Source organism: Centroberyx affinis, unplaced genomic scaffold, assembly GCF_046629955.1.
Source record: "Centroberyx affinis isolate AG114_WGS23_722 - 3 ecotype Tasmania unplaced genomic scaffold, CSIRO-AGI_Caff_v1 ptg001221l_1, whole genome shotgun sequence".
Lineage (NCBI taxonomy): Eukaryota > Metazoa > Chordata > Actinopteri > Beryciformes > Berycidae > Centroberyx > Centroberyx affinis.
The window spans coordinates 6,469-20,092 of record NW_027279737.1 but is presented as its reverse complement, the minus strand read 5'-3'; the positions used below and the strand labels follow the sequence as shown (position 1 = coordinate 20,092).

General features: G+C 41.7%; 1 protein-coding gene across 1 annotated transcript; it reads right to left on the bottom strand.

The window, feature by feature from the left end:
- Positions 1-676: 676 nt before the first annotated feature.
- Positions 677-3,773, bottom strand: LOC139648521 (zinc finger protein RFP-like). Its single transcript, XM_071524672.1, has 2 exons — positions 3,669-3,773; positions 677-2,424 (listed from the first exon to the last, which is right to left on the bottom strand). Exon 2 carries the CDS (start codon positions 2,420-2,422, stop codon positions 677-679), a length of 1,746 nt encoding a protein of 581 aa, XP_071380773.1. The 5' UTR covers positions 2,423-2,424; positions 3,669-3,773.
- Positions 3,774-13,624: the final 9,851 nt, after the last annotated feature.

The window sequence follows — 13,624 nt, the reverse complement described above, 5'->3', positions numbered from 1 at the left end:
CACTGGGGGGGGGGGGATTTTATTTCTTCTAAATCACATCAAATTTCTAGTCTATTAATAATAATAATCATCATTATTATTATTATTATTAATTATTCAAAACTGCTGATTTTTTTTAATTTTCGATAATATCAAATATCGGCCCAAGCCTGTGTGATACCAAAACAAACAAATGCGCTGGATAGGACAAATTGTACATTGTAATAATGCGGTACAATTACTATTATGTGAAAATGATATGAGTATAATGTAAAAGAGTAGGCCTACATATGGAAACACAGTAAAGACTGTTACAACAATAAAGACTGTTCCCAAACATACTTTACAGCCTATTACATACGTACAGAAGCACTGCTTATACGACAATGTGATTTATGATAAAATGCAAGAGTATGTGTTGTTTTCTCATCATAAAAAACTTTTAGCTACATAAAAATGTGCAAAATATCAGGGACTCTTCTTCTGTTCATGAAGTCACTGAATGAGGTGAATCCAGGAATCATTTTCAATGGAAGCCGGCTACATTTTACACGCTGGCGTTTGTAGCTTTGTGTCGCCGGCTTCCATTGAAAATGAATGACTCCCTGTTGCTTTGCAGCCCGTAATCTGAACGTACCATTAGTTTTACTTTTAGTTCACTGTGATAATCTCGGTGTAAACTGGGCTTCAGGCTCTCTCAGCTGACAGGAGTGATCTGTAGAGGAGCAGAACTCTCTGTGCCGGGTCGGAATAACGGGAAAATCTTTCTACCATGATGGCTGTAAAACAGAAGCAGATTTCTCAGGAATGGTTGACTCGCGGCAAAGGTACAGCCAGTGAAAGAGTAGATCAGAGCCCTGGTCTCCACGTCGTAAAAGGAGACCTCCCCTCCGTCGTAATCCACAAACACCCCGACCTTCTGCAGCCGCTGCGTCAGGTGGAGGGCGACGGGCGGGTTAGCGTTGGCCTGGTAACGTCCCCAATACAATCCCACGGTCCAGCATCCGCTTTCGGGGCTGAGGGAGACATTCACACCTTTCCTGACGACGTGTTCTCTCGCCACTCCGACTTCCCACCCTGCCTGCCCTTCAACCTTAACCTCATAGTAGAACCTGCCGGAGGAAAACCCCTCCTTCCCCAGGACGAAATGGAAAACGTCGAACCTCTTTGGGTTGTCGGGGAGATTCCGCTTTGCGCCTCCATCCCTGACTTGTTTCCCGTCTTGTGAGAGGACGAGGCAGGAGTGCGCTGTGTCGGGGTCCAGAGTCACGTCCACCGCATGCTGCCGCTGGATCTTCCTCAGCTCGTCCTCGAACAGGTTCTCCGGCTCACCGCTAGGGGTTTTCGTCTGTTCCTCGGCTGTCTCGTTCTTTTTATCGACCTGATTGAGTTCTCTGATAATCTCCTCCATCTCTTTGCTGAGTGTCTCTTCCAGCTTAGCTACGGCTCTCCTCACCGTCTCCGCATGCAGGAGATTATGGTCCATGATCTCGGAGCAGTCTTCGGTGTGTGTAGGGGAGGAGAGCGGTGGGAGGCTCTGGAGGAGTTGGAGGTGGTCCTCTGTGTTTGAGAGCTCCTCCAGCGCAGTGCTCCTCCTCTGGAGCTCAGCGATCTCCAGCTGCAGCTGTTGGATGAAGCCTTTGGCCTGCTGCTCTGCTGCTCTCTGCTTCTCCTGCAACAGAATAACCAGCTTAGTCGTGTTGGTCTTAATGGAGGCCACCAGAGCAGAGAAGGCCTCAATGCTGTCTGCTATCACCCTATCTGTGTCCTTTCGACCTTGTGTTACCGAATGTTTAATCTTCTGAATCTTGAAGCATTTCGCTTCTAAGTTCCGCTTTATTTGCCTTTTTATCTTCCTCAGCTGAGTTTTCCTCTCTCCAAACTCTTTCGCTAAAGACACAGTTTCATGCATCATGTGGTCGTCTTTCAAGCACATGGCGCATACACACATCTGGTCTCTCCTGCAGAAAAACTCCATCACCCTGTCGTGCTTCTTGCACACCCTCTCCGCCAGGTTCTCCACAGGGTTGATCAGCTTGTGCCTCTTTAAGGCCGGGACTCTCTGATGAGGCTCCAGGTGAGTTTGGCAGTAAGAGACCAGACACACCAGGCAGGACTTTAGGGCCTTGAGCTTTGTCCCGGGGCAAACGTCGCAGGGCACCTCCCCTGGTTCGGCAGGGGAGTCATCATCACCCATGACTCTCACCTTCTTGAAATGCTCCACCACCTCTCTGAATCCTGTGTTGACTCTGAGATCAGGTGTTGTGTGGAAGGTCTCCTTGCACAGCGGACACTGGCTGAACTCACGGCGGGCCCAGTAGCCCGTGATGCAGGTCCGGCAGTAGTTGTGTCCGCATGGAGTTGAGACAGGTTCAGTGAAGACTTCCAGACAGATTGAACACAGAAACTGGTCTTCAGACAGGAAAGTGTTGGATGAGGCCATGTCTAGAGGAGAGGAGAGGAGAGGAGTCTTTAAATATGTTTTAGGGATCGATCACATCTACACTTTGTTTTCTTTGGTCCAAACTATTGTGGAAATGTTAACTTTGTTGTATTTTTGCATTTGGTTCATTAAGGTTCACACTTCAATTACAAGTGAACCAGGGCTTGTAAACAAATGTCACATGGACCGACAAGTTGCTTGTTTATTGAACCATTTCAACCAGCTTCAGGTCATTTCATAGAACTGAGACCGCACTCACAAAGGTGTTAAATTACCTATTCTTACCTTAGATTTTGACTCTTCCTTAGTGTTAGTTGTACTTGATTTGAGTGCAGCCTTTGACACAGTCGATCACAACATCTTTCTAAATCAGCTTGCAAACTACATTGGCTTCTGCGGCCCCACACCTTCATGGTTTAAGTCTTATCTGTCTGATAGAACGCACGGTGTTCCTCACAACTACATCACCTCTGAATGCTTCAAAGTTAATTTCGGTGTACCACAAGGTTCAGCGCTCAGAAACTGCTGCACAGAATTATTTCGCTCTTGCTAAAAACATGAAACGGTGGTTCAACACCATCATCTCAGATGAAGTTGATGCCTTCACAACTTCTCGTCATTGCAATATTTTTATATCAAATGTGTGCAACAGTTTAACGAGTCTGTGTCTGTGTTTGATATTAAAATTATTGTGATTTATTTCAAAATCAGTGCAAGCCCAAAAGGTGCTACTGATTTCATGGGAAAAAGTATCATTGAACTGTCGGACTCACTGCACAAAAAGTACTGAGAGAAATTTTCAGAAACAGAGGTCAACAGGATGAGTATGATTTTATCTGTCTGCTTGTATCCAGTGATGTGGTATAGGGTTAGGGTTTAACCCTAACCCTAAGAATAGATCAGATATCACTCTGAGATTCTCTGTGAAAACAGGAACGGTGTCCTAAACCTCAGTTACCAGCAGAAATCACATGATTTATTTTCTAGTGTATCACCTTGGCTGAATTAGAGTGAGGAAAAAGCATTTCATTGCTCATATGTATTGGTTTTCTGGATGATGACATGATCTGGACCAGATATCTAGTGCATTGTGCCATATAAACCAGGGCGAGCATTCACACACAGAGGAGTTCAGAAGTCAAAAGAATGACACGTCCACTGATCCACACATGGTGACACATAGAGCATTGGAATTTTACAGCATGCAACAAACTGCAAACATGAACACAAAGGAGCCAAACTTCACCTTTTCAGACAGGACCGATGTCTCTCTGCAGAAAACCAGGGAACTGACCAGAGGGGGAGAGCTGAGGAAATGATTTCTGGTAAGTTTCGTTTTCTTGACAGCCTCTCCTTTCCCAGACTTTCTCTCATACAACTTGGCACAGTGAGCTAAGGCAGGGAGGCTGAACCTTAACACAGTGCGACCAATCACAACACAGAGGCGTGGCCATTGGGTTAAACTGTACAGGAACCTTTGATTTGTGCTTTGCATTCATGAAGACTTAGTTGACACACCCAGCCAAACAATTTGAACCTTGAATGAAAGCATTCAGCCCTGACAGCACCTTACCACCGCTTCAAATACACCCCCTCCTTAAGCACTTCCTTAAGCACTTCCCTTCAACCCTTCCTCTCTTCTCTCCCTCTCTCCAAAAGCAAAAGCTGAGATGTGCCACTGGTTTCCCAAAAGCTTCTTGCCATGTTCAGCCTGTATTTAACAGCAGAGAGAGACAGTACAACCAGACCAACTGAAGGGTTTCTTTCTATGATTCTGTTTCCAGCTGATGAGTCCTGCCAACAGAAACACATATAAAACCCTTCATAATGATAATAATAATCTGTTTATAACCTCACAGAAAAAAAAAATCCCCATGCTAACATACAGAGCTATGTTTGCAGTGACGAGTTTAAAGTGTTTTTGGGTCATTCCACCCAAAAACACTTCAACTCTGCTAAAAACAGCTGCTGGTGATGTCTACTTAGAGAACAGTGTGATATTGTTGATATTGTGTTATTTCAGTTTGGATTTTTCCTTTAACGTTCTATCAAGAAGGATCATATTTCTTCATTTGATGTCTAATTTGTGTCCCTGTTGTCTGTTTTCATTCAGTAATCCTGATATGAATCTGAATTCTGGTCTTCCTGTTGGATTGCTTTCCAAATAAATAACAAACAGAGCAGCTTCCCACTCCTCAGAAGTCTTTGGAGGTAAAACAAGACTGACTGCAATCTCTCTTATCTACAGCGACGCCTAGTGGACAGAGAGAAAACTGCAGCAGAGGATGAATGAGGAGTTTACAGACTAAATATCCTGGAAAATATCAGTTCATCCCAATTATCATATTCAGGTTTTTAAAGATCAAGATATGTGAACTTGTCCTGGCTTTGTAAACAGGCTGGGTAATAACAATATATCAATAAAACAACATCAGCATCATCAGCATCATTATCAACAACAACAATTATATTAATATTAATAATTATGATGGATCAATAGTAGTGGTAGTTGTAGTTTTTTTTTAAATTGTAGTAGGCTGAAATTCAACCAACACAGTTTTATATTTTTTTCTGTTAATTCCAGTCATTCAGTTTATTCTGTTTATTTTTTTTCGTTTCACAAGTGAGAGCCAGAAGCTTTTACTTCCCTGCTGACAATTGAATACAGATCTGAGAGAGAGAGAGAGAGAGAGAGAGAGAGAGATAGAAAGACAGCGGGAGAGAGAGAGAGGTAGAGAGACGTAGAGAGACAGCGGGAGAGAGAGAGAGAGTGGTAGAGAGACAGCGTGAGAGAGAGAGTGGTAGAGAGACAGCGGAAGAGAGAGAGAGTGGTAGAGAGACAGCGGGAGAGAGAGAGAGTGGTAGAGAGACAGCGGGAGAGAGAGAGAGTGGTAGAGAGACGTAGAGAGACAGCGGGAGAGAGAGTCTGTCTGAGCACAGCAGCGTTATCAGAGAGGAGAGGCTCATCACGTCCACCTGAGGCTTGTTTTCAGGTAAAAACACATTTTATTACCGTTTTTTATCACAGTTTCTATTAACGGATGCATTTATTATTAGTATTCTTTATTATTTTTCATATTATTTCTCTGCCTCCGTCTGCTGGTAAGATGGAGATGCTGAGGAGAGAGAGAGAGAGAGAGAGAGGCGCTGTTCATACAAAAACAGAAATAAATGTGTTTTTCCTCCGTCAGTTTGATGACAGGCAGGTAAAACCGTCCACAACGCATTTCATATTAGTTTGGGTTTAATATTTACTCCATCACGTCTTTATTTCCTCTCCGTGCGTCTCTCTCATTGTTTGTCAACGGGGCGTTTTTTTTTCCTGCTACGCACATTGGCACAAATCGGGAACGGTCGCGTTTCTTTGGACCAAACCTTGATAAAAAAAAACAAACCAGCGCTGTAATGCGCATTTGGACGCTGAGGGAGAGCTGGTGGCGTGAAGCCGACAGACCGACGGGTTATCCCCGGGGTTTCTGCGTGTCGGACTGTGTTTGTTTGTGTAAAATGGAGGATGGAGGGTGGAGGATGGAGGGTGGAGGATGCTGCCTCCCTCCCGGGTCAGACAGGCCTCCTCCTGCCTCCCAGCCTGCTCACACACCCACCCCATAACACAACAAAAATATTACTGATAGGCTATACCACTAAAATGATCACCATGATGACAAATCACACCTGTAATATTATATATAATACCCATAATATTCCTATAAGCACTTATAGTGTGTCTGTGGTGCTCAGTATTGAATTTATAGTGACTTTATTGCTCGTTATGGTGTTTTTTAATCTCCTATTATATTCCTATATAGGGATTTATAGTGTAGCCTATCTGTGGTGATCAATAGTATGTTTATGGTGTTTTTTCTTTTAAGTACTGTGGTACTTCAGTTCCTATAGGAATATTATAGGAATATTATCGCCTAATAATACCATTGAAACCATAAACAAAACACTATAAACTCAATATTGAGTTTCAGAGAGGCTTTTTTTTTATCATAGGAAAAGTATAGTGCTACTATAGGACATAAAAATCCCATAACATTACTGGTATTTTTAATCCCTATTAGGTCTATATTACTATAATATCCCTATAATATTTCTATAGGGACATATAGTGAATCTGTGGTGATCAATAGTGAGTCTACAGTGATTCTATGGTACTATTCAGTTCCAATAGGCAAATTTATTTCTGTAGCACATTTCATACACAAAGTCAAAGTGCTTTACACGAGGTATATATAAACATTAGATAAGAAATACAGGATAAGATCAATAAAAAAACAAAACAAATAAAAGGAGATAATGAAGTGTGTAAGAAGAGAGAATAAATAAAGAATTAAAATGCATAAAAAGAGAATAAAGATCAAGTTGCAGTATAAAAAACAAAACATTAATGGTATTTTTAATCCTCATTAGGCCTATATTACTATAATATCCCTATAATATTCCTATAACTTACAGTGTGTCTGTAGTATTTAATAGTGAGTGAGTTTACAGTGATCCTATGGTGTATAATGTTATTTTTTTTAATCTTCTATGGTATCACTATAATATTCTCATAATATTCCTATAGAAAGTGAAAGAATGTCTCTGTCAGTATTGATTTTACACCTGTGGGTATTTATTGGTATTTTTTTAATCTCCTGTGGCATCACTACAGTATTCCTATAATATTCCTAAAAAGGGTTTGCATTTTTGCTGTGATATTTGTACAATAACCTTCTAAAAGGTAATATTACTGTATTTATTTTTGTAATCCTATAAGAGAGTCTGACTCCAGTAACACTGTACACAATCTACATTTTGGGAAAAGAAAATGCTTCACTTAATATTTGTCATTCAGTTTATTGAATATCTACTGAAGTGTTCACTGCAATATCTTTAAACTCAGACGATCCAGTTTGTAAATGTTGTCATGTTGTCATCAAATGACTTTTGTTCCCCTACTATATTCTAAAAACTACTTTAATTTGTGTTATTTTTTTATGCAATCAGTCATTCTGAAGGATAGTTCTCATTTTGGATCAAACCTCTTCACATTCACAGAGAGTTTATAGCAGAATATTGTCAGCAGGGTTGATGGGGATTGAAAGCAGGAGGCATCACTACTTATTATTGTAGGAATTCTATATATTACTCCCTCCTTGTTTTAAAGTATTATTTGGGGGAAATCTGAGGAAAAAAAAAAAAATTTGTCTCTCCATCATTTCCCTGCAGCCTGAACTCTGGACGAAGGGGAATACATCTTCTAATTCTCTGAAATGTCAGTAATGTTGACAAGGAATATAATATAATATAACAGAATGAATAGAATAGAATAGAATAGGTTGCGAAATAGCAGTAGCAGGAGAATTTGGCTTAAGCCTTTGAAAATAAAGTTGATTTAATGTGTGTGTGTGTGTGTGTGTGTGTGTGTGTGTGTGTGTCCATATGAGCCCATGCTGACTCACATGGTTGTATATTGCGTAACGTTTATCGTCACATCAGTGGAGCGTCCGAACTTCCTGTTTAGATGTGATTACTGTTCGACCAGATGAGACCAGATGAGATTACATAAACCACAAAGAAGAAAACGTGAAGGTAGAGAGAGTGAGAGAGAGAGAGAAAAGAGAGAGAGAGGGGGAGAGAAAGAGAGAGAAAGAGAGAGAGAGAAAGAGAGAGAGAGACAGAAACAGAGAGAGAAAGAGAGAGAGAGAAGTGGCAATCCGCAAGTTCCTCATTATCTTTATTGAGTCTCATCACTGTGGTGTTTCTGCACTGCTCTTCCCACAGATCACCTGTCAATCAAACAGTGTGGGCGGAGCTTGGATTTTCTGTTGCTGCTGTTTGAGGCCACGTCCACACTGATACGTTTTCGTTTTAAAACGGCGTTTTAAAACGAAAACGATCTCGGTCCACACGAGCGTTTCAGAAATAATCTCCGTCCATACTGACACGCCTGAAAACGCATATCACATGACCGTTCGTGTACACTGGGCATGTGCGTGCCGGTGTAAACAGGAAGCAGATTGTCTACTCTGCGGTTAGTTGCTTAGTTGCAGAAAATACGGGAATTGTCGCAAATTACTCGAATAATAGCTTGCCTCCTGCGCATGTAGGCAGTAGCAGCATTATATAAAATGCAGAATTTAACTGCACAACAGCAGCTAGCAGGGACAACAAGGTCAGCAACGCCTGTAATTCGTTATCCATGTTGAATTAACCACAGGTAGTCAAGGCTGATGTCGTTTGTTTTCTTCCGGAAAAGGGTCAGGTGATAGGGGGCGTGACGAATCAGGGAAGGACACGTCGTGACTGATAAGAGCCAATCAGGAAGCGAACGTGGGCGTCTGCCTCATCGTTTTCAAAAGTCTCCGTTTCCGCCCGTCCGGACTAAAACACGATCCCGGAGTTTTCCAACTGAAACGGGGTCAGCAGCGTTTTCAAAAGTCTCCGTTTCAGGGTCCGAAAACGCCGGAGCAGTGCGGAGGCTAGGCGTAAACGGAGCAAAAGTTATGCGTTTTAAAACGAAAACGTATTAGTGCGGATGAGTTTCTCTTTTCTTTATCGGTTCAGCCATGGTGGCTATCGCTGCTCATGCTAACTACCCAGTTTTTCTTCTTCTGTTTATTCCAGTCGTTGGGTAGAGTCAGGCACTAACACTGTCTGGGTTAGCGGTTCAGTTCCCACTGGAGATACCCGAACTGAAATATCTCCACTCACGGAAGCCGATAACAGCCTCCAACAGATGGCTCATGGTTAAAGGTCCGCTCCTAAATTGAAGAATTATTTAAACTGTATTGTAAAGGCACATTCACATCTAGAGCAGTAAGTATATAACTATATGTCTGTGTTCCCACTACAACCATAACCATAAAAACATCCAAAACCAGAACGGTAACTACATTTTTGGATCAATCTCAGAGCGAGTTTTTGAATGCAGAGACAACAATAACGCATTTTCCACACATTGTTCATGGGCCTTAAGTCGTATAAAATCAAATCTGATATTACTGGTGGATGTAGAGCTGGAGCTGCCATGGATCCAGATCTGCGGTGTGTAGATGAGACACACAGATCAGACAAAAATTAGAAATATAATGTTTTTTATTAGACAGTAAACAAACACAGTTATACCCTAATTAGACACCATACACCTAAATTATGCTGTAATTAGAAGCCGCATATAATACTGTATTAGACCCAAAATATACTATACTTAGACACTATTATACCAAATTATACTCTAATTAGAAACCAAATAGGAGATCTTAATACACTATTAGACCCCATTTTACAAGATCATAGTCTAATTAGAAATCAATACAATGCCATATCAGATCCAAAATATGCTAGTTAGACACTAATTATGCTATAATTAGACACCACATTTAATGCTTCCAATGATAGCTTAATTAGACAACACATGCCATATTATGCCATATTATATCGGACATGGCCTTTATAATTGACAAAACACTGAGAGCTCAGAGGACAATACATTTATTTGGCCTTTATTAAACATAGTTTCACTTTCTTACAGGATCATTTGTTGCTCATTAGAAGCTAACTGTACCATAAAGTCAAACCACATCTGGTCGCTACTTAATAATTTGGCTATAGGACTGTCTTATGCGCCTGGGTTGACCTACTAAATGGTGTGTGTGTGTGTGTGTGTGTGTGTGTGTATATATACATTTCCTAAGCTCCAGATATAGACAGACAGATAACACAGCTGTGTGAAAGATTAAGAAGCTTCAGCTGGTCGTCTTCTGTTTATCCATCCATCCTCCAGACTCAGGCTGTTCCTCACACTGTGATCAGACACGTGCCTCAAATCTGATTTTTTTCTACATATCCGATATAAGCAGGATATTTTTTGGTATTGCTTTTTGTCTCAGCTTTTCAACGGCCACTTTCTGAAAATCAGTAATCTGGTTTCATTTGGACAATTTAAAAAAAAAGATCTAAAAACCTGTCAAAAAAAACCTGTATTTGTTTTAATTAATTTTAGTGATTGTAAATGTCTTTCCTCTTACATTTCTACTTATTCTTGTGTTTTCTGTTTTTTTTTTTTTATCTGAGCTTAGATATATATGTGTTTTAATTTTTCTTAATTTATTTTTGTAACGACCCTTTTTATTTGATGTGCTCTCGGCAGCACTGCAAATGAGGTTGCCCCTCAATTATTATAATTATAATTTAATTTAACTGAAATGCGATTCAAATCACATTTGTGGACGTGCGGCTCAGTTTGTGTCTTCTTCCCCTGCCTGACGCTTGTTTGACGCCATGTGCCGCGACTCCAGCTGTACGCAACGTAAATAAACAGTTACACAGCTAACCAACAACAAACAACTAGAAGAGACATTCTCATAACAAACTACTGAACAGTATTATTGTTTTTTTGTTTGTTTTTTCCAAAGGAGGATTTGTGGTCAACCGTCTTCTCCAGCCAGAATGAATAATTAACTGCTCTATTCCACTCTGTTCTATTCTAGACTCATGGTGATAGAAGTATGGATGGATGGATGGATGGATGGATGGATGATGGAGGGAGTGCTGGATGGATTTCAGCCTCCTGTCCATTTGTTAAAGTGGAATATAGATTTAATCCAGTCAGGCTGTCAGCAGCTAGTGATGGACAGGGAGCGTTCAGCCTCGCCGTCGCTGGTACGATGCAGTCGACCAATGAGCTTGCCTTCCCTCTGTTTCTCTCTCTCTTTCTCTCTCTCTGTCTGTCTCTGTCTCTCTCTCTCTCTCTGTCTCACACACACACACACACGTACACACACACCCCTGAGCTACACATAGTGCTTGCCTGGTGATGCAGAATGGAAAGAAAGGAAGAAGGGAAGGAAGGATGAAAGAAGTAAAGGTGTGTGTGTGTGGGGGGGGGGGGGGGGGGACGCCAGACTAGACCGGACCAGAGCCAAGGCTTCTCTGATTGGCTGATTACAGCAGTGTCACATTATGCTAGCTGCAGGACTTCCTCATTACAGTAACTATCAGGGTGTGGTCTGCTACGCACAAACCACAATCAATCAATGAATTGATCCAAGTCAAGTTATTGGACCGGTCTGAACACCGTCAGTCCACGCCCAGTCAGGACAGGAACATGATGACTTTGTTTTCTTCAGGCCGGAGTGGCTGGGAAATCCCAAAACTTCATCAGTGGCATGATCCCTATTTTACCCAGCTGGGTTTTCCAAACGAAGCAGGATCTCTGAGTGACGGTTGCTTAGCTCGCTTCATTAGCTTTCTGTAGATTAAATGCTTCAGTATTATTAAGTATTAAGAGTTTGTATTTGAATTACAAAAAAAGGGGCAGGTACTAAAAGTTTTTCTTCTTCCTGCTCCTTTTCAGTTGTGGTACAGTATACATATATACTGTATATGTCTGTGTATATGGGTTTATGGGTATGTATAAATAACATTAGAGTTGAATATTTTGTGTTTATAATGTATATGTACATACTTTGTTATGCTTGAGTTGGATGATCGTGGCACACTGCCATGAACAAAATGAAAAAATATCAGTCAGTCATTCTGAATGAAGGTTGCTGACCTGCTGAAGCGGCTGGTGGAGCTGAGTAATGCTGCGTTCATGTTCTGATGGGAAAGTCCGACATTTCACAGCTTTGCTTTCACATGCTATTTTGTCAGAAATCAAAACCCGCAAGACAAACAGTAAACAAACATGGCCATCCTGCAGCTTAACACGCTGGTTTAACAAACTTAATTTAAACTAATGTTATGATGGTTGGTCTGGACAACAACAAACGACTAGTAAAGTTGCCTGTATATTGAAGTGTTTTTTTCCCATTGACTCACACAAAGCTTGATTTTCCCATCATGTTGAGAAGGTTAAAGGTTATTGTTGTATCAAAACTCAGAAACTCAGGTAGCAAAGTTTTCTCCAACTTTCGTACTTCATCATCTGACTTTGAATGCTGTATTTTTTGCTTTGTCGGTTTTGTATTTCATTTGTCTGTAATATCAATGTTAGTCATGATGCTGCTCTCCTGAAGAGAGATGTCAAATCACAACAGGACTAACCTGGTTAAATAACTAGATGTAATGAATGGATGGATGGATAGATGGATGATCAGATACATAGAATATTTTTCCATAAATTAAAGATCCAGTTCAATGAGAATTGCATTTTTCACTTTCATGGTATAATTTAACAAACGACCAGTTAAAGTTAAGTTAATGTAAAGTAAATCAAACAGATTTAGAATTCCAGTCTACTTCCTGGTGTAAATGACATCACCTACACCCAGGCTTTAATGAATGCTCTGATTGGTCGACAGTATGCATAGTTAATCAGGTGACAGTCGCCAGCCAGCTACTTGCAAAACAAGCCAAAATCTCCGAGCCTCCATTGTTGCTGGGTGCCGAAGGTCCAACTCTGGATATTTGTTCCCAAAAATAGAAATGTTGTCTGAGTTGAAGGTTCTGCTCTCACTCTACAGGCTTTGTACCATCTAACATCAAAAAGTGAACAAAATGACGCTCACTGTGTTAGAAATCAACATCAGACTTTCCCTGACTGAGCTGAATGTTTTTTATTTGTCCTACTTCCCTCCGCAGGCCGCAGCAGCATCCCTCACCATGACTAAAGAGGAGAACCTGGAGGCGCAGGAGAAGGAGAGGCACGACCGGGAGGAGCAGGAGGAGGGCAGGGTGCAGAAGGATGAGGAGGAGGCGCTGACCGAGGAGGAGGAGGAGGAGGAGGAGGAAGAGGAGGAGTATGAGCTCGAAGAGGAGAGGGAGGGGGAGGAGAGGACGGAGGTGGAGGACGAGGAGGAGGAGCAAGAGGAGGAGCGGGAGGAGCGGGACGAGGAGGAGGAGGAGGAGGCGGGTACCGGGCGCGGCCCGGACCGGGAGGCCGAGGCCGAGCCGGAGCCGCTGTCCGTGTCCCAGTACCAGAGTCCCGTCCACGAGCCGCGCCGCCGTCCCATGGTGCATCCCTCCGCCCAGGCCCCGCTGCCCAAGGACTACGGTACCTCATACCACCTTAAATATACATACCACCTTAAATATATACTGTTATACCACCTTAATATATACTGCTATACCGCCTTAATATATACTGCTATACCACCTTAAATACTAACTGTTATACACTTAAAATATACATACAACCTTAAATATATACTGTTATACCACCTTAATATATACCGCTATACCACCTTAAATACTGACTGTTATACACTT